At 41.8% G+C, this 22,611-nt stretch overlaps 1 protein-coding gene across 1 annotated transcript in view; it reads right to left on the reverse strand.

Annotated features, from left to right (window-relative positions):
* The window catches only part of lama4 (laminin, alpha 4), a 258,674-nt gene that overhangs the window by 182,826 nt on the left and 53,237 nt on the right, over positions 1 to 22,611 (reverse strand). The window contains exons 11-13 of the mRNA XM_037685717.1: positions 16,972 to 17,083; positions 14,417 to 14,581; positions 5,041 to 5,234 (exon numbers count right to left, since the gene is read on the reverse strand). Of these exons, the coding sequence (XP_037541645.1) occupies positions 5,041 to 5,234; positions 14,417 to 14,581; positions 16,972 to 17,083 (471 nt within the window). The remainder of the gene's footprint in view (positions 1 to 5,040; positions 5,235 to 14,416; positions 14,582 to 16,971; positions 17,084 to 22,611) is intronic.

The raw sequence follows: 22,611 nt of genomic DNA on the forward strand, positions 1-22,611 counted from the left end.
GCAGCGAGTGAGAGATTCAGGTTATAAGGCTGAATAAGATAAGACACACACACACATATGTAGATTTGCAATGCACACTTAAACACCTTAACAGTAGCTGTTGTTGGATTTGATAGCTTTTAGATATTTTTATATCTTTTGACAAACCTTGACATTTCTCTGATGATGTGAAATGATGCATTTTCTACAAGGTGTGTGCGTGTCTTAATTCAAGGGTTTGAACTATATATACAGGCCCGCATTAATTCTAAAGTGTTTACTATATTTTATATATAATCTCACAATTGCTAAGGATAATCATACACTAATTACTTCATGTTATATATAATCTCACAAGTGCTAAGGATAATCATACACGTTCACCCATCCATCCATCCATCCATTATCTTTACCCGTTTATTCCATTTTGGGTCACGGGGGTCGCTGGTGCCCATGTCCAGCAGTCACTGTGCGAGGGGCGGGGTACACCCTGGACGGGTCGCAAGTCCATCACAGGGCCACATAGAGACAAACGACACAAACAACCATTCACTCTCTCACTCACACCTAGGGAAAATTTAGAGTTACCAATCAGCCTAACATGCATGTTTTTGGTCTGTGGGAGGAAACCGGAGCACCCGGAGAAAACCCACGCATGCACGGAGAGAACATGCAAACTCCACCCAGAAAGGCCCCTAGACCGGGGTTTGAACCAGGGACCTTCTCGCTGAGAGACAGCAGCTCTACCAGTTGCGCCACCGTGCTGCCCATACACGTTCACATTTGATATAATTCTGAGGGAAACAGAGACAGGTAAGACACTTGTTTGTGCAGCAGGAAACGATCCTTCTTTGTTCTCTGAGCAGAACAGCTGAGAGTTGAGGGCCCAGCAATGTGACACACTGCTCACACATTGATTAACATAAATAACGCTAAATCACAACATTCATATACTTTATACATAACACAGGTTGAGTAATTAGTCTTTATGCTCTCACATTAATAATAGTTCAGACACACAGGAATCGTGTTTTAAAGCTTTATACAGACGAGAGCCAAACTACAACCTGTAGAGTAAGTGTTCCTGTGTTCCAAAACAAAGCTCGTAAATTAACCCTTATCAGTAGAAGAATGAGCAGAAGGCTGTCTGCGGCCTTCGGAGTAACCATGGAGATAGGATCTGCTCCTGAGTGGCTGAACATGGTGTCACTCGGACCATCAAGAGGTTTTGACACCCAATCACAAGTCTGTCCGAACCCGAAAGGGCGGGACATGAGAAACCTATAAATCTCGCTCATACACAGAGTTTGGTTGAACAAACATCAGGCTGATTGACCAGGCAAGGTTCGCTCTGACTTTGTTCCTCAGACTGCATTCTGATCACATGTAATATCTGCATACTTTAACTTTGTCTCAATTAAATCTTTAATACTAAGGTGAAGTGCTCCTGAAATTCTGTGCTCGGGTCATTTGAACACCCCAAACTCTTCACTGTCTACTCTGCTACCACTTCCTCTGTTGGAAGAAGTTTCTTGTTTTGTTGAAAGGGCCCAGCTATCACAGCATCAAAAGAGCAAGGAACATCAAAAAAGTAAGTTTCTAAAATTACAGCAAATATCTGTTTTCTCATCACAAACCATCAGTCAAGATCAGGAGTTTGTTGCCAACAGAAATTTTCAGGAGCAGTGGGTTAGAAATTTGTCTAACAGGACATTGACACAACCTGAGAAAGATGTGTTGGCAAAATGACTAAATTTTGCCATTTCCCCACAAGAAATACCTGTTGTGTAACTAATCACGGCCACTGAATCCACGATTAGGAACAACAACTTGACGGAAACAGAGGCAGAACAACTCAAAATAAAAATATCAGCAACCCTCTCCAGTGCCAAACCACCTCCTTTTATTCTCACACCACAGGAAAGGAAAGCTGTAACATCACTCAGCCAGTACCAAAACATCACCATTTTACCAGCTGATAAAGGAAGATGCACAATAGTCCTCAACACTTCTGATTACCAGGAAAAAATAACTACACTACTGAGCGACAGCAACACCTATGAGACTCTGAAGAGGGACCCAACTAGCACCTATAAAAAGAAAGTCACAGATTACCTACAAAAACTTGATAAGGAGAAAACAATCAATCGATCGTTGTATTATAGATTGTACCCAGGAGAAGCCACTCCCTGTCTTTATGGACTTCCTAAAATCTACAAAGAAGGAACACCATTCAGACCCATCGTCATTAGCATGAACTCAGTGACATACAATATTGCTAAACATCTGGCTGATATTTTAGGTCTTCTTGTTGGAAATACACCTCATCACATAAAGAACTCCATTGATTTTGCTAACAAAGTTCAACATCTGAAACTAACCCCAGGAGAAACCCTTATATTGTATGATGTGACTTCTCTTTTCACTTGCATACCCATCTCTGAAGCAGTAGAAACAGCCAGAAAACAACTTCTACAAGACAAGGACTTAATCAAGAGGACCAACTTCACCCCGGACCAGATCTGCACTCGGTTGGATCTCTGCCTCTCCACCACTTATTTCAAGTTCAATGACAGTTTTTACAAACAGAAGCACGGCTGTGCCATGGGATCTCCAGTGTCACCCATTGTTGCCAATCTCTACATGGAGGAAGTGGAACAGAGAGCCCTCAACTCCTTTGAGGGAACAACACCATGACATTGGTTCTGATATGTGGATGACACCTGGGTCAAAATCCAAACCAAGGAAATAGAGGCGTTCACCAGACACATTATCTCGGTCGATAATAACATCAAGTTCACCAGAGAGGATGCAAACGATAGCAAGCTGCCTTTTTTGGACTGTTTGGTTCACATGGAAAGAGAGGACAGCCTGAACATTGAAGTTTACAGAAAACCAACCCACACAGACCAGTATCTTCTGTTTGACTCTCACCATCCACTGGAACACAAACTCTCTGTCATCAGACCTTTACAGCATCGGGCCGAACGCATCCCCACAAAGACAGAAGGGAAGGAAAAGGAACAGAAACACATCCAAGATATTCTTCAAATATGTGGATATCCTAACTGGGCTTTTGTCAAGTCAGCGAGGATATCTACAAAACACACTAATAAACAGAAAAAGGACAACAACAGATGGAAAAACATTGTCATCCCTCATGTTGCTGGAGTATCAGAGAAATTCAGAAGGATTTTCAACAAACACAACATCCCAGTACATTTCAAACCCAGCAGAACTCTCTGACAGAGACTGGTCCACCCTAAGGATAAAACACCCACAGTGGTGTAGTGTATGCGGTCCAGTGCAGCGAGGACTGTCCAGACCTATACATTGGAGAAACTCAACAGCCTCTTCACAGACGCATGGCTCAACACAGGAGATCCAGTGCTTCAGGACAAGATTCAGCTGTTCACCTCCACCTCACAGACAATGGACATTCTTGAGGAACAAAATGTGCATATTTTGGACCGAGAACACAGATGGTTTGAGAGGGGGGTGAAGGAAGCAATTTATGTAAAAAGAGAAAAGCCGTCTCTTAACAGAGGAGGGGGCCTCAGATTTTCACTTTCAAAAACCTATAATACAACTTTAAAACAGATTTCCAGCCGGTTTTCACACCTGATGGGAACAGAGGGGCCTCGTCTGTGAATTATAGCAACAAAGACTTTTTGGGGGCCCCTACTGTTAAGGTGTTTAGGTGTGAATTGCCAATCAACATATGTGTGTGTGTGTGTCTTATGTCACTCAGCCTTATAACCTGAATCTCTCACTCACTGCTATCTGAATTGAGAAAGCTCCTCGGATGAGGAGCGAAACGTCTTCTGTTACAAATAAAGTCCAGTTGTTTTTGTATTGAACGCCTTTTGGATACAGTAGTGCCAAGTGAAAACAAAAGTCATATCAGGGCACTGTACAAAAACATTCACATATATTATAAAAGCCAATTAACAAAAGTTCTCTATCTTAGGAAGCCCGCAGATTGTGTTGAATCTTCACTTCATCCCAGTCTCCCATCCTAAGCAAGCACAAAGGAGACAGTGGAAAGGAAAAACTCTGTTTAAACAGGAATGAATCCCCAGCAGTGTTTGTCCAACTGTGTTTGATCTCTCCTGATAAATGAATGTCTAAATATCTAAATTAGCTGCTTGTGCTTTAGTGGCATAAAGTTGTGCTTCCATGTACTGGTAAAAGGTAATTTGGTGATATATTGTAACAACTTCTTGAGTTGTGACATTGCTTCTCCCTCCTGTATGACACTTCTAATGCAATGTTTCCAGCTTCCACATATGTTTTTGTGTTTCTGATCACACCACCTAAATCGATATGTATTAGACTTCACAGAGATACCAGATGAACTAAAGCTAAATCTCTGATAGCTTTTTCTTGTACATCTAAAAAAGTTAAATCTGGTCCTCTGGACGTTCAAAAAAATCAAAACAAAGCAAAACAACAAAAAAATGTAGAAACGTTTCGTCTCTCATCCGAGAGGCTCCAGAGGACCATATTTAACTTTTTTAGATTTTTCTACCTGGATTATTGAGCATGCATCAGGAAATTTTTCTTGCACAGTTGCGCTGTAAAATCTTGTAGGAACCAGTGCTTAAAAGCACTGTTAGTAGAGAAAATGAATAGAGGTCTTACAAGAGAATTTCCAAGTCCGACTATTTCCTAAATGACTTTTTTATGGTGGCACCGAATACTCAAAAAAAGGTTCACATCTATTTGCGGTATTCAAGTTTGGTTTTGCGCTGTAGTGTTTTGGGTCTTTGGTCCTAGTTTTCATTTACTCTTATGTATAAATGTATTTCTAGATTAGCTTTATTAGTATTTTACATTGTGAGAATGAAACGTCCTCAATGTGCAATGTTGCCAAATGTCAGAATGACTGCAGAGCAGCTGATGTAGATATGAACACTTTTTAGACAAAGTGTGGCTCTACGCCAAGCATTGATAAAAGTGAACACACAGAGGAAACATCAAATTTAGGCATATTTCTACAAACAACTAAAGTGAGGAAAAGAGAGAACAGAAGATGTGAGGAGGGTAATGGGGAATCACCTCTTTCCTGCTAAACAGGAGCAGGCTGGCTTTGTTTTTGTCCTCGGTATCCCACACAGTTCTGGCAGCATCTTCAAGAAACTTATTAGTGTCTGACAGTCTGGAGACAAAGTTAGACATGACTTCTCTGATGGACGGAAGGCGGCCCTCTGTAACCGTCAGTTTTTTCTCCATCTGACGAATGCGCCTCAGCACTAGAAACACAAGCAGGAAGAGTCAACAGCAATCATTGTCAGACTGGTTTCACAAAAACTGGTTAGTGTTTAGATGCCTCAAGTAGGTGCAAGTTTCCATCTTCATCAGAAACAAGTGGTACACCCATGTCCCTAGTCACTGAGTGATTTGAAAAGTGAGTTTCAGTAGTTTTTGAGATGAGTGTTTTTATGGACTGACATTGAACAGGGAATGTAAGAAAACCTTAATCTTTTTGGTGCATGATATTCAAGTAGATAGGAGTACAATGTTTGGAAGAAAAAGTTTTTTGTTTTTTTTTGTTTGTCTGAAGCAGCACAGGGTGACAGATCCTGGAGAGTGGAGGGAGCATTTTTATCCAAAACCAGACTCAGTGGCAGAGCCAGGGGATGGCCAGTAGATAAACCTTCGGCCACCTCACCATACACTCCGATCATTTAAGAAAACTATACTTTTAAGCAATAAAAACAAAAAGATTGTTTCATTAAATGATCAGGATATCCAGTTTACATGATTATTTGGTGGTGACCATCTTTAAATTGACATGGCAACCCAATATTTGAAGGGAAACTTTCTTACTCCTTATTGCAGCCACACACCAAAAAGGAAGTCAGTACCTCAATTATTTTTCAAATTATGATCACAACACAAATGGGCGGAGGGTATTTCCAATTTCCCCTCTTCACTTCACAACAGGGGACAATAAACCCCCAGTATCAATTCTGTTTTATTTCAGCTGACAGGTTTGATATATGATCAAATAACAAAAACTGTAGAATTATCTCATGCCAGAGCCATGTTCATTGTAGGGCCAATTAGCAATTGCTTGTGTTAGCATCCATCCATCCATCCATCCATCCATTCATCCATCCATTCATTCATTCATCCATCCATTATCTTTTATCCGCTTCTTCCTTTTAGAGTCGCAGGGGTCACTGGTGTCCATATCCAGCAGTCGCTGAGAGAGGCAAGGGACACCTGGACAGGTCTCCATTCCATCATAGAGAAAAACAAGACACACAACCATTCACTCTCTCTCTTACCTAGAGACAATTTAGTTACCAATCAGTCTAACATGAATGTTTTTGGTCTGTGGGAGAAAAATGGAGTACCTGGAGAAAATCCACTCATGCATGGAGAGAACATGCAAACTCCACCCAGAAAGGTCTCCAGTCAGAACCGGCGACCTTCTTGCTGAGAGGCAACAACACTACTAACTGCACCAACCGTGCCACCTGCGATATCTAAAAAAATGACCTATGTAGATTACGTTACTGTGTACTGCAGCCAATTAAAATTTACATTGTAATCAAATGGGCATGTCAGCTAAACCTCTAAATACAGTATTACAAACCTGCCAGTATGTCTGCTGCTTTGCAGAACCTTCAGGATGTTATAACCAAATGTTTTATTTTCTATTATCTTTTTCCACACAGAAGTAAACCAAATGCTAAATATATGCTAAGTATTGCAATTTGTCTAGTATAAAATTTCCTCTTTTTTTTGTGCTGCTTCGAGCAAATGCATGAAAGATTTGGCAATCGTTGACACTGGATGTCCGTCCTGACACAACCTGGGCTCAAACCTGCAGCCTCAAGATTACAAGATGGTGGCACTGACCACCAAGCTACTGCAACCCTAAAGTTTTAGTGTAAACTGTCACGATGCACACTTTAATCTTTGCTAAAACACTCTTTTCACTGCTTGGTTTCTAGTTTTCTCTATGTTCGTTTGGTTTCTGTGAGCTCTGCTTCCTATCTGCAGCTTTCTGTCTGTCACACCTCCTCTCACTGCAGTTCGTTAGTGTTCATGGGAAACACCTGTGCTCTGGTGCTTAAAAGCTTTTCTCCCTCACAGTCTGATGCCAGGGCCAGAGGAGCGGAGCGGACGTTGTCGGTGGAAGGAGAAGCTGACTTGGGAGCTGGATAATCTTTTCAAGGGTGGTAGGAGCTGAAATTTGGTCGGGTTGCATAAACTGAGCTCTGACTGTAACATCATGGCCTCCTCTTCAGGAGGAAATAGTGAGAATGAGATGGAATGGATGTTAGCAAAATCATCAAAAATGAAAAAACCACAAAGAAAAAGACGAGAGAGAGAGAGAAGCTTGTCAGAAGAAAGTGAGTCACGAATAGACATAAATAAAAAGTCAAAAATCAGTACAAGTCCGCGAAATCAAACGCAGGTGGAACTAATTAGGGAAGAGGAATGGAAAGTGTAGTGAACTAAGCCTCAGGTTAAAACCTGACCCTGAAGACCTTCATGGGACAGAAACTGTTATTTCATTGATTTGAGTCCAGAAATACAAATTAAGCTCATCCAGAGACTTTCTAAGTGTGTCCTGCACTAATCAATTGAAAGAACACTCTCTTTTTATATTATCATTAATTTTTACAAATGTCTTGATAATCAAAAGTGTTTAGTTCAAACCATTTTAAATGTTGAAGTGAACTACTCATTTTAAATCAACTGTGAAACAGTATTAATGATTTTTTAATCCTCATTCAAAGTAGAAATCAAGTTAGATGTCTGTTACAAAGTAATTATGCATTTTTTGATCTTCTGTCTGAAATGAGAAGGAGTGATGTCGGTCAAAAGTCGGAGACAGTCGCAAACAAGTTTGTTGGAACGAACTGTCATGTTTTTAAACCTATCAGACAGAAATAAGAAACTGGTGGCACCTGTTTCCTCCCACTTCGCCAAAACATTTCTCTGTCTGCTCCAAAACATTTCTCTGTCTGTTCTTAAAACATCTCACTGTTTTTCTGACTTGTAGTAACCTCTTACGTCACTAAAACCACACCCCTGTTGGTTCTTTCAACCAATCAGGACTTCTCAAATGAACCGGAAATAGAACTCTTTAAATGTCGACACTTCCTAGTTCCAGTCAGTTCTGAGAGCAGAACCGAACAGAAAAAGTTCTGAGACATGAACCGGAGTTCTGGGAGAGAACAGAAGTTCTGAGTTCCTCTGAGTCTTCTCAGAGTCCCGTTAAGTTCTTCTGATACTGATGAAGTGCGGCTGGAGTTCCTGTAGGAGCCACGATGCCTCGCTGTGACTCCACCCGGTGAAAACTTTATACTTCTGAGGAGGTTTGTTCTTTGGAACTAGTTCTCACGACTTCTGCCGAGTCGCAGCCGCCCTGAGGAGACGCTGAAAGGTAGCGTACCAGGGACCTCTTGACCGCCGCGGATTCATCCTCCGCCAAAGGTAAAGAGTCGTCATGAGCTTCACTACCAGCGTACTGCAGGCGAACTGCGCTTCAAAGGAGCGTGTTGTTCTGGTCTACAGACATACATCCTCATCCATCTTTTTCCTCTCCATTTAAACTCCTTCATTTCCCATCTTTAAAACTCTTCTATCTTGCCAGTAATTAATCCAGATATTTTCAGAAATGTCTGTTGTATTTTAGTTGCAAGTGAAAAATCATGGCCGTATGATTTCTCATTGTAAAGCTCATTAATTAAGCTGTGTTATTGCGTTCAATCAGAATAATCAAGTGTACAATGTTGATGTTAAATTTTGATTCTGTTAATAAATGACCACACTCATTTTGATGGGTCAAAGAAAATTAACGTCTCATGTCACTGGTTTTTAGACCATCTCCCACACAGTATCTCTGTCACATATCTGTCAAGTAGCTCGAAAAAGAGAGAACCCGTCATTAAATATTGATTGTAGTGGAGCTCCTACGCTAACTAACCCTACATCACTACAAAAGTAATGGTGGAGTTTAATCAAGAGGGAAGATACTTTCATTCAATAAAATTAACAAAGGTAATAGAGGAGGAAATTGGGAAAATAAAATTAGCCAGACTCATGAACAACAAAATAATTCTTATACATGCAATCAACAAACAACAGCAGGACGAAATCTTAAAAATGACTACTCTAGTGGGAGAAAGAGTTAAAATATTTATTCCAGGTTCTTTAAATATGTTAAGAGGAGTAATTTCAGGAGTTCCAATAGAAATGACACCCGAGGAAATAAAACAAGAAATCAGAGGAGGCAAAGTGACAGAAGCAAAAAGGATTACAAGTAAAAAAGATGGAATAATCAAAGAAACAATGTCTATTATCATAAAGTTTGAGAATAAAATGCCAGAATGTGTGCAGATGGGATATGTAAATTATAAAGTAAGAGAATGCATACCAAACCCCATCAGATGTTTCATATGTCAAAGAATGGGGCACATAGCAAAGGAGTGTAAAGGGAAAGTGAGATGTGCAAGATGTGGAGGTCCACATGAGTATGGGAAGTGTGAGAAAGACTTGAAGGTAAAATGCTGCAACTGTGGAGGAGAACACAGTGCAGCATATGGAGGGTGTATAGTTCAGAGGGAAGCCAGAGAAGCCCAAAGAATTAAAATTACAGAGGGAGTTTCATATGCTGAAGCACTGAAGAGGGTGAAGAAAGTAAATACAAAAGAAGTGAGGAATGAAGAAACTATCGAGAAACAGGTGCAAAGTGTAAATGATATTCAGAGGAACCAGAGGCAATCACTGATACCACCAGCAGCAGAACATGCCACATGCAATCACAAATGTAAACTCAATGAAAAATCGATGATAGTGGAAAAGGACAAGTTTGTGGCATTCATATGTCATATTGTTAATGTAACAATACAAATGACAAAGAAAAGTGATCAAATAAAAACAATAGTGGAAGCAGCAGGAAAGTTTCTGGATATGAAAGAAATCCAAGCAGATCAGATCCACACACTACTAAAATCAGTTGAACCAACAGGAAAAGGTCAAGGAAAAGATTAGGAATGGTTTTTCATATTCTACAATGGAATGCTGGGAGTTTGATAGCTAATGGACAAGAACTTAAAAAATACATCTACCAGTTAGAAATAATACCAGATATAATCTGTGTACAGGAAACGTGGTTAAAACCCCATTTAGACTTTAAAATTCATGGATACAGTACAATAAGGAAAGACAGAAGTACTGGAAGTAGTGGCGGAGGGTGTGCAACATTTATTAAGGATGGAATAGCATATAAAGAAATTTACAACTCAACAGAATATGAAAGTGTTAGCATTGAAATTTACAGTCCACAGTAGATGCTCTAGTAAGAGTATGTAATGATATAGAAAAAACACTAAAAATGAAAGAAATGATGATTATAGTATTCTTTGACATAGAAAAAGCGTATGATTCTATGTGGAGGCTGCTAATAAAACTAGAACAAATGGGAATAGATGGGAGGATGTATAACTGGATTGCCAGCTTCTTTCAGGATAGGACAATTAAAGTAAAAGTTGGGGCTGAATTATCTAGACACTTCAAAGTGGAAAACGGCACCCCTCAAGGCAGTGTAATTAGTCCAGTTTTATTCAACGTTATGATTAACGACATATTTGCAAAGCTTGACAAAGGCATCAAATCAGCTTTATATGCAGATGATGGAGCAATATGGATGAGGGGGGGAAATGTGCCACATGTCATTAAAAACATAAGAAAAGCAATTAATCAAATAGAGAGCTGGTCATATGAATGGGGGTTCAAACTGTCTGTAAGCAAAACCAGCTACATGATGATTACAAACAAGAAGAAGATAAATATTGGAAATCTTTTATTATATAGACAACCTTTAAAAATGGTTAATGAATTTAAATATCTAGGTATATGGTTAGATAGTTCATACACATGGCAAACACACTTAAAACAGGTGGAAACAAAGTGTAAGAAAGTTATAAATCTAATGAAAGCAGTGGCAGGAAACAACTGGGGAGCAGACAAACAGTCACTTTTAAATATCTACAGAGCACTCATGAGATCAACTTTTGACTATGGATGTATAGTGTATGGAGCAGCAGCAAATTCAACACTACAAAAACTAGACAGACTTCAATCCAGAGTGTTACGGGTGTGCACAGGAGCAATAAAGACAACCCACATTAATGCTCTTCTTATAGAAACTGGTGAGACTCTGTTAGAAATGAGAAGAACAAAACTTTCATTAACTTACTGGGTGAAACTCAAAGGAAGTAAAGAAGGAAATCCTGCAGCAACAACAATCCAGAACTGCTGGGAATATGACAAATATCAAAGAAATGGTTTTGGTTGGAAAATAAACAAATTAGCTGGATTATATGGAATAGAAAATAAAGATTTCGCACAGATTAATCCAAATAGTGTTATTTCTCCATGGTTAATTCCAGAAAGTAAAGTAGACATGAAAATTCTTGAAATGAAAAGATAATGGAACAAAAATGAAATGGGGGTGAAAACCAGCAAATACATTAGAGAAACATATTTTAATTACCTGGAAATATATACAGATGGCTCAAAAAACACAAAGGGGTGGGTAGGAATAGGGGTTTATATTCCAGAGTTTGAAGTTTGTACATATAAAAGAATTTCTGATCATCTTTCAGTTTTTACAGCAGAAATGGTGGCAGTCATATTTAGTTTACAGTGGATAGAGGAAGTTAGACCGGACAGGGTGGTGATATGTACAGATTCAAAGGCTGTCATAGAAAGCATACAGTCTAAAGGAAACAACAGGAAAGATCTACATCTAGAAATACAGCTCGCATTGTTCAGGTTACACAGGGGAGGCATAGATGTTCATTTTTGTTGGGTGCCAGCACATGAGGGGGTGGAAGGAAATGAAAGAGCAGATAAACTTGCTAAAAAAGCATTAAATGGTGAAATAATAGTAAATATTCCATTAGGGAAAGGAGAGGGTAAATCATTAATTAAAGAAAAAGAAATAGAGAAATGGCAGAAAACGTGGAATGAAGACAAGAAAGGAGGAAGATTATATAAAATTCAAAAAGCAGTTAAGATAAGTAATTATAAAGAAAGAAGTAGAAGAGAAGAGGTGATAATAATGAGAATGAGGGTTGGACATACACTTCTAAATGATACAATGTATATGATGGGGAAAAGGAATAACAGTCGATGTGAGGAATGTGGGGAAATAGAAAGTGTGGAACATGTGCTGATGGAGTGCATTAAATATACAGAAGAAAGGGAGAGATTGAAAGAAAAAGTCATAGAGGCAGGGAGAGTATGGAGTATAGGAGGAATATTAGGAAGAGAAGGGGAGAAGGCTAAAATAAGTAATGTTAGAAAAGAGTTGTTTATATATTTGCATAACATAAATATTAAAAATAGAATTTAGGGAAAGGAGACCATGAGTTACACACTCTTGCTCAGTAGGTGGCGGTATGCACCTGAACGTTGTTTGCGATCCGCCAATTAAACTAAAAGAAGAAGAAGAAGAAGAAGAAGAAGTCTGGTGCCAGAATATCGAAAGCCTTTGGTGAGTAGTCTTCCAGTGTTTCGCTCTTGTATCCTGATCTTGTTCACAGTCTCCTGCCTGCCCCTCAGCCTCTGATTTTTGTCTTGCCCTTTTGTACCTCTGCTCATCTGCCTTTTTGCTGCTATTTCCTGCTTGTTTTTGGACTCCGAGTTTTGCCTTGCTCTTTGGTACTGTTGCCTTTTCAGATCCTGTTGCTGACCTTGTTTCTGCCCACGACTCTGCCTCTGGATCGCCCACCCAAGACCACGGACGTACACCGCCCCTCTGTGACGTTTCCACGCTGTTCGGCGCTCTGCCTCCGGCCCAGCGAGCCTTACAAGACCCAGCTATGGCTCCTTGTCTACCAACACCAGCCGAGAATGGCAGCTCTTTACTTATTATTAAAACCTTTTTAAACCACTCTGGATTCTTGTCCACATTATAATTTCGTACAACATCTGTAAAACTGACTGGATTGTAACCTATTTTTATTTTCTAACATTAGTTAGCTCTTGCGGCCTTCTTGAATTTGGTTTGCTCCCAAAAATAATCAGGTGTACAAACGCATCCAAAGACTATTTACTGCAGTGCTTCTCAATTATTTTCTGTTATGCCCCCCAGGTAGAAGTAAACATTTCGCGCCCCCTGAACTCTCCACCGCGACTGTAAATAATGTCTATAACACTGTTAAGTATACCTCTGCCTAACATTGTGTCCTGATTAACATTACAGAAAAAAAAAATAGATCAACTTACAACAAAGAATAACTTTATTAACATTATTCTTTTGGTTTGTAACAAACGACTTAAAGTGCATCAATTTGCCTGAAAAAAGAAATCCTTTTTTAAACTGTAAACATTTTTGACCATTTGATGATAAAAAATAAAATGAAATATAATAAATTCAAATTGATCAGCAACATTTTAACTCAGGAGTGTTATGTGAAACACTTTTGACCTACAAAACAAAAATGAATAAAACAATTTGTGCTAAATATATATATATATATAGATATAATCAAAATGAAGTCTATCAATGAGCACACTCATCGATTAAAAAAAATAAATAAAAAATTGTCAACATGAAAGAGTGAGCAGGTAACCATCTTGCTTTGAGTTTACTCTTTGTCGCCTGCATGCTGTGAGTGACGTTCAGTCCAGAGCGCATAGACATAAAAACAGCCGCGGAGGATGGAGGAGGTGACGGACGGAGTTTATCAAGTCAGCAGCAGAGGGGAGAGACACGGTTCATGCATGGCTCCCAAACTGACAAGGCAGCCATATTTGTCCATAACTTTATTAGGAACGCAAGCTACAAAATGAGAATGGTGGAGAAAAAAAAAAAAAAAAAAAACCCCCCCCGGGAAAAAAGGCCCTTTTTTTGGGGGCCCCCCCCCCCCCCCCCCCCCGCCATTGCCCCGGGCCCCCCCAGGGGGCCGCCCCCCACTATTTGAGAAGGACTGATTTACTACAAGTTTTGTTAAAATTTGCCTGGTGGTTGATGAAATATTTTGCTAACAGAAAAAAACGGGTTGATGCCATCTGTTACACATACATTTTGAACCCAGGTCTTGTGCGCTCTGAGTATGTGTTGAGAATAACTCAGCTTTTATCACGAGACATTATATGTTCAAGTCTGTATAATTGACTGAGTTGGAGGCAGTTTTTTGTTTTCTATAGCCAGTTGACTGTGGTGGCCATCTTGAATGTGGATATCTCAAAAAGTTACCTGAATTCAGTTGTGCAATTATCCCTTTTGCCTTTGGTGGTGGACGATAATTAAGGTTTAAATTAAGCTAAAATCTATAAATCCCCCAAAATTTGATGTACAAGTGCTCTGGAATACATCTTAGTTTAGTACGTTAAACGCAGCTATTTATCTGTGGTTAAATAGTGCTGGAGTTTGAAATTAATGTCTTTATCTCCTCACAGTCATGAGCCTCGGTTGATTCGTCCATGGCGATAGGTTCTTGTGGTGACAGGTCCAGCCTCCTCATCCAAGTGACCATTTCCTGGGCTTCTTCAGTTCTTTGTCTGACCAGCTCTGGATTCACCTCTTGTTGAACACTGTACAGTTCCCAGTCATTGATAATATCTGTGCACACAAATATATTATCACACACACACATAAATATATTACATATTAATGTTTAAAATTACTAAAAATTATGCAGAAGTAGTTACAGTCCAAGAGTCACAATAGTGTGAGCAATGACTCAGCATTCACACTATTACTCATTACCCAAAAAAGTTCAATCTGGTCCTCCGGACATTCAAAAGAAGGAAAAAAAAACCAAAGCAAAAAAATGTAGAAACGTTTCGTCTCTCATCCGAGAGACTTCTTCAGTCTGAGGTGCTGTATTCAGCTCAGTCTCTTAAATAGCACCTTCTCAGAGTGGATCAACCAGTTTGCTGCTGAAAACCAAAACCAGCTGCTCAACTGGTCAAGAAGGACCATCAGACTAACAATGGATCATTAGCACACTGATGGCTGTTTACTATTCACAGGGGGTTGAGTGATACTAGCAATAACAGCATTGTAAGAGGGGGACAGTTGAACCCGGAGGCCTCCACCCCTGTTTAATGATGGACGATTTCTTTTCACAAAGATTCACAAACATAACATCCCAGTGGCTTTTAAACCGCAAAATATAGTACGGCAAAGACTGGTTCATCCCAAAGATCCAGTCCCCCGGCACAAACAGAGTAATATTGTGTATGCTGTTCAGTGTCAGGAGGGCTGTGATCAGTCTTACATCGGGGAAACAAAACAGCCACTGGCCTAAAGGATGGCCCAGCACAGAAGATCAACATCATCAGGCCAGGATTCTGTGGTCTACATTTATCTCCAGGCCAGCGGTCACTCTTTCAGGGATGAAGATGTTCACATCCTGGACAGAGAGGAACAATGGTTTGAGAGAGGAGTAAAGGAGGCCATCTTTGTGAAAAGAAATCGTCCATCATTAAACAGGGGTGGAGACCTCCGAGTTCAACTGTCCCCCTCTTACAAGGCTGTTATTGCTAGTATCACTCAACCCCCTGTGAATAGTAAACAGCCATCAGTGTGCTAATGATCCATTGTTAGGCCGATGGTCCTTCTTGACCAGGTGAGCAGCTGGTTTTGGTTGTCAGCAGCAAACTGGTTGATCCACTCTGAGAAGGTGCTATTTAAGAGACTGAGCTGAATACAGCACCTCAGACTGGGGAAGTCTCTTGGATGAGAGACGAAACGTTTCTACATTTTTTTTGCTTTTTTTTTTTTTTTTTTGAATGTCCAGAGGACCAGATTGAACTTTTTTGGATTTTTCTACCTGGATTATTGAGCATGCATCAGGATATTACTCATTACCATCACCTAAATAGATTAATTACTATTACTATCACCTAAATACATTAATTACTGGTTATTAAAAAGTGATAAATATTAAAAATTATTATGAAAATGTTTTGTATTTGTTGCGTTAGGAATAAAAACAGCACATGATGTGACTGGTTCTCTTTGTCTTGGCTGGATGAAGTATATCATCATGTCTGAAGAACTCTCTGATGAATAAAAGTCACATCAGAGCTGAGTCCAGAATTTTTCCAGTTAAACAGCTTCGTCGCTTCAGGAAATACACCAGACAGTGTTCAAGACAAAACAGCCCATGTGTCTTTCCTGCTTGCTCTCAACTAAGGTGGACACTTTCCCTTCCGCTTCTGCTTCGCTTCCGCTCCTGCTTTCCTCCTGCTTTGCTCTTTGTCCTGTGAACCCTATATGAGTCTCTCTTTACATATCTTCTCAATTGTAAATTATGGATTTGGTCAGCTGTTCTCTCAATGCAAATGATAAAATTTTCTCCACGAGAAGACAGAGAGAAGGAGAGCCCTCTTGTCCTGATGGGACACTTGCAGTTGGATACATGATGGATTCCTGGGGGCAGTGGAAGATCATGTGTCTGTCCGTATTGTCTGCTGAGGATGTAGAAGATGAGTACATAATTGAATTTATGATAACAGGATTTCTGCTTTTTGGAGTTTGCAGTTGCCTGGTATATTGACAAATGTGGAAAACGTCGGCAGCTGCTCTGGCCATTGTAAGGCTCCATGCCTTGTGTGAAGGAAAGTGCCGAGTGATAAGCACTCAGACTCAGATGCTGTGTGAGCTGAGCCGTAAGCTGGATGTGATCTCTATTTCTGAGAATCGCAGGCTACTTGTGGCTCCTGAAACTTGCTGGCAGGAAGGAATTGACCTTGGAGAAGCTACAAGCTCGGCCCGGCGGTGTTAACCACAAAATTTGACTGTTTTGGGTCACCATTGCGACGTACCAGGAGACATATAAGACAGACAGAAATCAAGCAGAGTTGGCCTGACCCAAAATAATTATCTGAATCTGGCTCCCCCATGTCGGCCTTGAATTGGTCATCTATCTCAAACGCTCCTGGATGTTATGTGAACAAGAAGCTCTGCTCCCCCCCACCCCCCGATTCTGATTCTGGTGTTACCTTCGATGAGAGTGTTGAGATCAGACATGTTTGTGATGAGCTGCTCGGCCAAGTTGATGGTCTCCTCTGTCTTTTTGTCCAAACTGTTTCCCAGACTCTTCACCAAGCTCTCCTGAACAACCAAAGGACATCAGCGTTCATTGACAGGCAGTAAGTGTCAACAAAAAACAACTTAAAATCCAAATAGTTTTTAGTGATTCAATGTTTTTAAATCAGTTTGACCTCCCAGAACAGGCTTTTTTCTATGGATCTGGGGAATAGTGATTTTCTTTCATTGACAACCGCTGAAAGGTAAAGGTGGATAATAAGTGTTTTTGCTTGTGTATCTGTGTGTTTGTTAGTTTCCGTTAGCAAAATATCTGATAAACTATGTAACAAATTTGATTAAAACTTACAGAAAATAATTAAATTTATATCTAGAACTGATTGACTTTTGGAGTCAACTGATTCACATTCCTTCCCATGGGCTCACCACCTGTGGGAGGGGCCGAAGGGGTTGGGTGCAATGTGGGATGGGTGGTGGCCGAGGGCGGGGACCCTGGCAGTCTGATCCTCGGCTACAGAAGCTGGCTATTGGGATGTGGAATGTCATCTCACTAGTGGCGAAGAAGCCTGAGCTGGTGTGTGAGGTTGACAGGTTCTGGCTAGAAATAGACGGACTCACCTCTACGCATGGCTCTGGCTCTGGAACCAGTTTCCTTGAGGGGTTGGGCACTCTTCCACTCTGGAGTTGCCCCTGGTGGGAGGCGCCGAGCAAGAGTGGGCATACTTATTGCCCCCCATCTTGGTGCCTGTGTGTTGGGGTTCACCCCAGTGAATGAGAGGGTAGCCTCCCTCCACATACGTGTGGGGGGAGGGTTCTGACTGTCGTTTGTGCTTATGCACCAAATGGCGGTTCAGATTATCCACCCTTTTTGGAGTCCTTGGAGGGGGTAAGTGCACCTCTTGGGGGCACCCTTGTTCTACTGGGGGACTTCAACGCTCATGTGGGCAATGACAGTGAGACCTGGAGGGGTGTGGTTGAGAAGAATGGCCCCCCTGATCTGAACCCGAGTGGTGTTCTGTTGTTGGACTTCTGTGCTCGTCATGGATTGTCCATAACAACCAGCATGTTCATTCATAAGGGTGTCCATATGTGCTCTTGGCACCAGGACACCTTGGGCCGCAGTTCGATGATTGACTTTGTTGTCGTCTCATCTGATCTGCGGCCGCATGTCTTGGACACTCGGGTGACGAGAGTGGTGGAGCTGTCCACTGGCCACTACCTGGTGGTGAGTTGGCTCTGATGCTGGGGGAGGATGCCAGTCAGACCTGGCAGACCCACACGTTGTGTGAGGGTCTGCTGGGAACATCTGGCAGAGTCTCCTGTGAGACGGAGCTTAACTCCCAGCTCTGGGAGAAGTTTGAATATGTTCAGGGGGAGGTAGGGGACATTGAGTCAGAGTTGGCCATGTTCCATGCCTCTACTGTCGAGGTAGCTTACCAGAGCTGCGGCCACAAGGTTATTGGTGACTGTCGCGGCAGCAACCCTCAAACCCGGTGGTGGACACCGGCGGTGAGGGATGCTGTCAGGCTGAAGAAAGAGTCCTATTGAGCCTTTTTGGCCTGTGGGACCCCAGAAGCAGCTGATGGGTACTGGCAGTCCAAGCGACATGTGACTCGGGTGGTCGCTGAAGCAAAACCTTGGGCATGGGAGGAGTTCGGAAAGGCCATGGAGAATGACTTCTCCACGGCTTCGAGGCGATTCTGGTCCACCATCTGGCATCTCAGTGGAGGAAAGCAGTACACCACCAACACTGTTTAAAGTGGGGGTGGTGTGCTGCTGACCTCAACTCGGGATGTCATTGGTCAGTGGGCGGAATACTTTGAAGATCTCCTCAATCCCACCGGCACATCTTCCACTGAGGAAGCGGAGCCTGGGGACTCTGGGTCGGACCCTCCAATCTCTGGTGCTGAGGTCACTGAGGTGGTTAAAAAGCTCCTCGGTGGCAGGGCCCCAGGGGTGGATGAGATTCACCTGGAGTTCCTTAAGGCTATGGATGTTGTGGGGTTGTGTTGGCTTTCGTGACTCTGCAATATTGCGTGGGCATCGGGGGAAGTTCCCTTGGCTTGGCAGACTAGGGTGGTGTTTCCCCTATTCAAAAAGGGGGACCGTAGAGTGTGTTCCAACTACAGGGGGATCACGCTCTTAAGCCTCCCTGGTAAGGTGTTTTCGGGGGTTCTGGAGAGGAGGGTCCGTCGGATACTCGAACCTCGGATTCAGGAGGAGCAGTGCAGTTTTTGTCCTGGTTGTAGAAAACTGGACCAGCTCTATACTCTCAGCAGGGTGCTGGAGGGTGCGTGGGATTTTGCCCAACAAGTCTACATGTGCTTTGTGGACTTGTAGAAGACGTTCAACTGCATCCCTCGGGGAACCCTGTGGGGGGGTACTATGGGAGTATGGGTACCAGGCCCTTTGATACAGGCTATTAGGTCCCTGTATGAGTGGTGTCAAAGCCTGGTCCGTATTGCCGGCAGTAAGTCAGGCTTGTTCCCAATGAGAGTTGGACTCCGCCAAGGTTGCACTTTGTCACCGATTCTGTTCATAACTTTTATGGACAGAATTTCTAGGTGCAGCCAATGTATTGAGGGGATCTGTTTTGGTGGCCTTAGGATCGCATCTCTGCTTTGTGCAAATGATGTGGTCCTATTGGCTTCATCAGATCGTGATCTAAAGCTTTCGCTGGAGCGGTTCGCAGCAGAGTGCGACACAGCCGGGATGAAGATCAGTTCCTCCAAATCCGAGGCCATGGTCTTGAGACGGAAAAGGGTTGACTACCCTCTCAGGGTCAGGGAGGAGGCCCTGCCCCTCATCTATGGTCATGAGCTTTGGGTTGTGACCGAAAGAACGAGATCTCAGATACAAGAGGCCGAAATTAGTTTTCTCCGCAGGGTGTCTGGGCTCTCCCTTAGAGATAGGGTGAACAGCTAAATCATCTGGGAGGGACTTAGAGTAGAGCCACTGCTTCTCCACGTCAAGAGGAGCCAGTTGAGGTGGCTTGGGCATCTGGTTAGGATGCCTCCTGGACACCTCCCTGGTGAGGTGTTCCGGACACGTCCCACCGGGAGGAGACCCAGAGGAAGACCCAGGACACGCTGGAGGGACTATGTTTCTTGGCTGGCCTGGGAACGCCTCGGGATTCCCCCGGAGGAGCTGGCCCAAGTGGCTGGGGAGAGGGAAGTCAGGGCCACCGTACTTAAGTTGCTACCCCCCGCGACCCGACCCCGGATAAGCGGAAGAGAATGGATGGATGGATAGATGGATGGATGGATGATTCACATCACAGCCAACTACCTTTAAAAAACACAAACATAATAATAATAATAATAATAATAATAAACTTTATTTCTATAGCACCTTCCAACAATGCCTTGCATTGACCAAGGTGCTTTACAAGATAAAAATAAAAACAGAACACAATAAATCAGTGCGAATTAAAAACACAGCCAGAATAAAAGAAGGTAAGAGATAAAAAATGCTAAATACTAAAATACGAATTACTAAAAGTTAAGCATTAAAAGTCCTTTTAAGTAAGTAGGTTTTCAATTTGGCTTTGAACAGAACCAGATCAGAGATGGCACACAGCTCATGGGGAAGAGTATTCCAGGCTGTTGTACTAACAATGTTCTGCTTGATAGTCTATTTTGTTAACAAAGTAATCAAGAATACCATCGCAGGTAGACTGTGTAGCAGTTTTCAGAACATTGATGGAGGGATTAATGACAGACTGAACAGTATTAAATAAAACCCTCAGCTGGTTACAACTGGTAGCAATAAAATTGGAAAGATACAGTGATTTGGCCTGCTTAACAGCATTTTGATATTCACAAAGACAGTCTCTCAGTATGCCCTGGGACACATGAAGCCTGTCTTTCTTCCATCTGCATTCTGTTTTCCTGCAGCGTTGTCTAAAGGTCTGAGAGGTACCATTAAGCCAGGGATCTGGCTTGATTTTTGTAGAAGTCTGTCTTAGAGGAGCAATGGAGTCCAAGATCTTTGTCCAAGTGTACCGAAAGGAGGTGATAAATTCTTCTGGATGTAGAGATGAGTCCAGACTTTCAGCGGAGTATAAGTCAGTGCTTCTAAATGCAGCAGCGAACTGACCTGGAGTGGAGGGAATGATGAAGCGGCAGAAACGTGCTGGAAGCATAGTCTTTACCGGGAGAGGAGTGGAATATTCAAATATAATAGGAAAGTGGTCTGAAATACAAGTGTCCAAAATATCTAAAACAGATGCATGAAGGCCATGAGAGATGATTAAGTCCAATGTATGACCATGGCTGTGTGTGGATCCTGACACAGATTGTAACAGGTTTAAAAAAATCCAGAAGGCTTTGAAACTCATTAGCAAGTTGGTTACAGGGACAGCAAACATGAACATTAAAGTCACCACATAAAAGCAAACCATCAAATTTGGGCAACAGTTCAGCTAACAGTTCTGAGAACTCATTAATGAAACCCTTATTATATTTGGCGGGTGATATAAAACACCACACAGCAGGGGGTGTGCAGATTCCATCACAAACAGTTGAAGCTCAAAGCTGCTGTAGTTTTTAGGAAGCAGCGAGGGGCATGTGAGTTTATCACTGAACACAGCAGCAAGACTGCCCCTATGGCCAGACACACGCGGTGCACTCAAGTAGGAGTAGCCAGGTGGGAGGAGCTCGGAAAAGGCGCTGTTGTCCACTGGTTTCAGCCAGGTCTCAGTCGTCAGAAATAAATCCAAATGATGAGTAGAGATCAGATCGCTTAGCATAAAGGTTTTATTTGAGAGCGATTGGGCATTAAACAGGGCTGCACGTGCTGGTACACAGCCGATTGGATCAGCAGCAGCTCGGGCAAGCGGGCCATGGTCATAATCCTGTTAATTTGTCATATAGTAACCTAAGAATGTGTGTGGTAGTAGCTGAGACTGATCCCTAACACGAGTTATGAGATCTAACTGACACAAACTCTTAGTTTAAGATTTTGCCATTAATTTTACTGTATCTACAACTGAACAACTTCTGAGGCCAAGTCAAAATCAAGATGGCTGCCAAAGCCAACTGACATCTTAAAACACAGAAATGACTGAAAATCAAACAATTTTACAGATACTGGGCTTAATAAATAAATAAATAAACTGAATGAACAGTAAATTCAATAAACAAAATGTTGGAGTCAACACGGTTTGACTGTTAACAATATCTCATAAACCATTGGACAAAATTTAATGAAACTTTCTGGAAAAACTCATGGGATTTATATCTACAACAGATTAATTTCTGGAGCTAGTGTCATTCAATACGAGCCCCACAGCTAATTCACTTTGGGCAACAATGGCTATAACTCAATCAGTTTTACAAATATTGAGCTAAAATTTGCTGTGGTGGTAGCTGAGAGTCATTCACTGCACAAACTGAGTGTGAAGTCTCGAGGTATGGCAGGCATTGGATGATATTTTCACAGTTTGAGCAAAATTACTGCAGTTCTTTTATTTATCAATTAAGGACAATCTCAGTGTAAACTTCTGAAATATGTGACAGACAGCGGGTGATATTCATCCCTTCAATGATGCTGGGACTTTATTTATTCAATGTGTTGATTCAGCAACATTAAGA

Source organism: Nematolebias whitei, chromosome 12 (genome assembly GCF_014905685.2).
Source record: "Nematolebias whitei isolate Nwh7 chromosome 12, NemWhi1, whole genome shotgun sequence".
Lineage (NCBI taxonomy): Eukaryota > Metazoa > Chordata > Actinopteri > Cyprinodontiformes > Rivulidae > Nematolebias > Nematolebias whitei.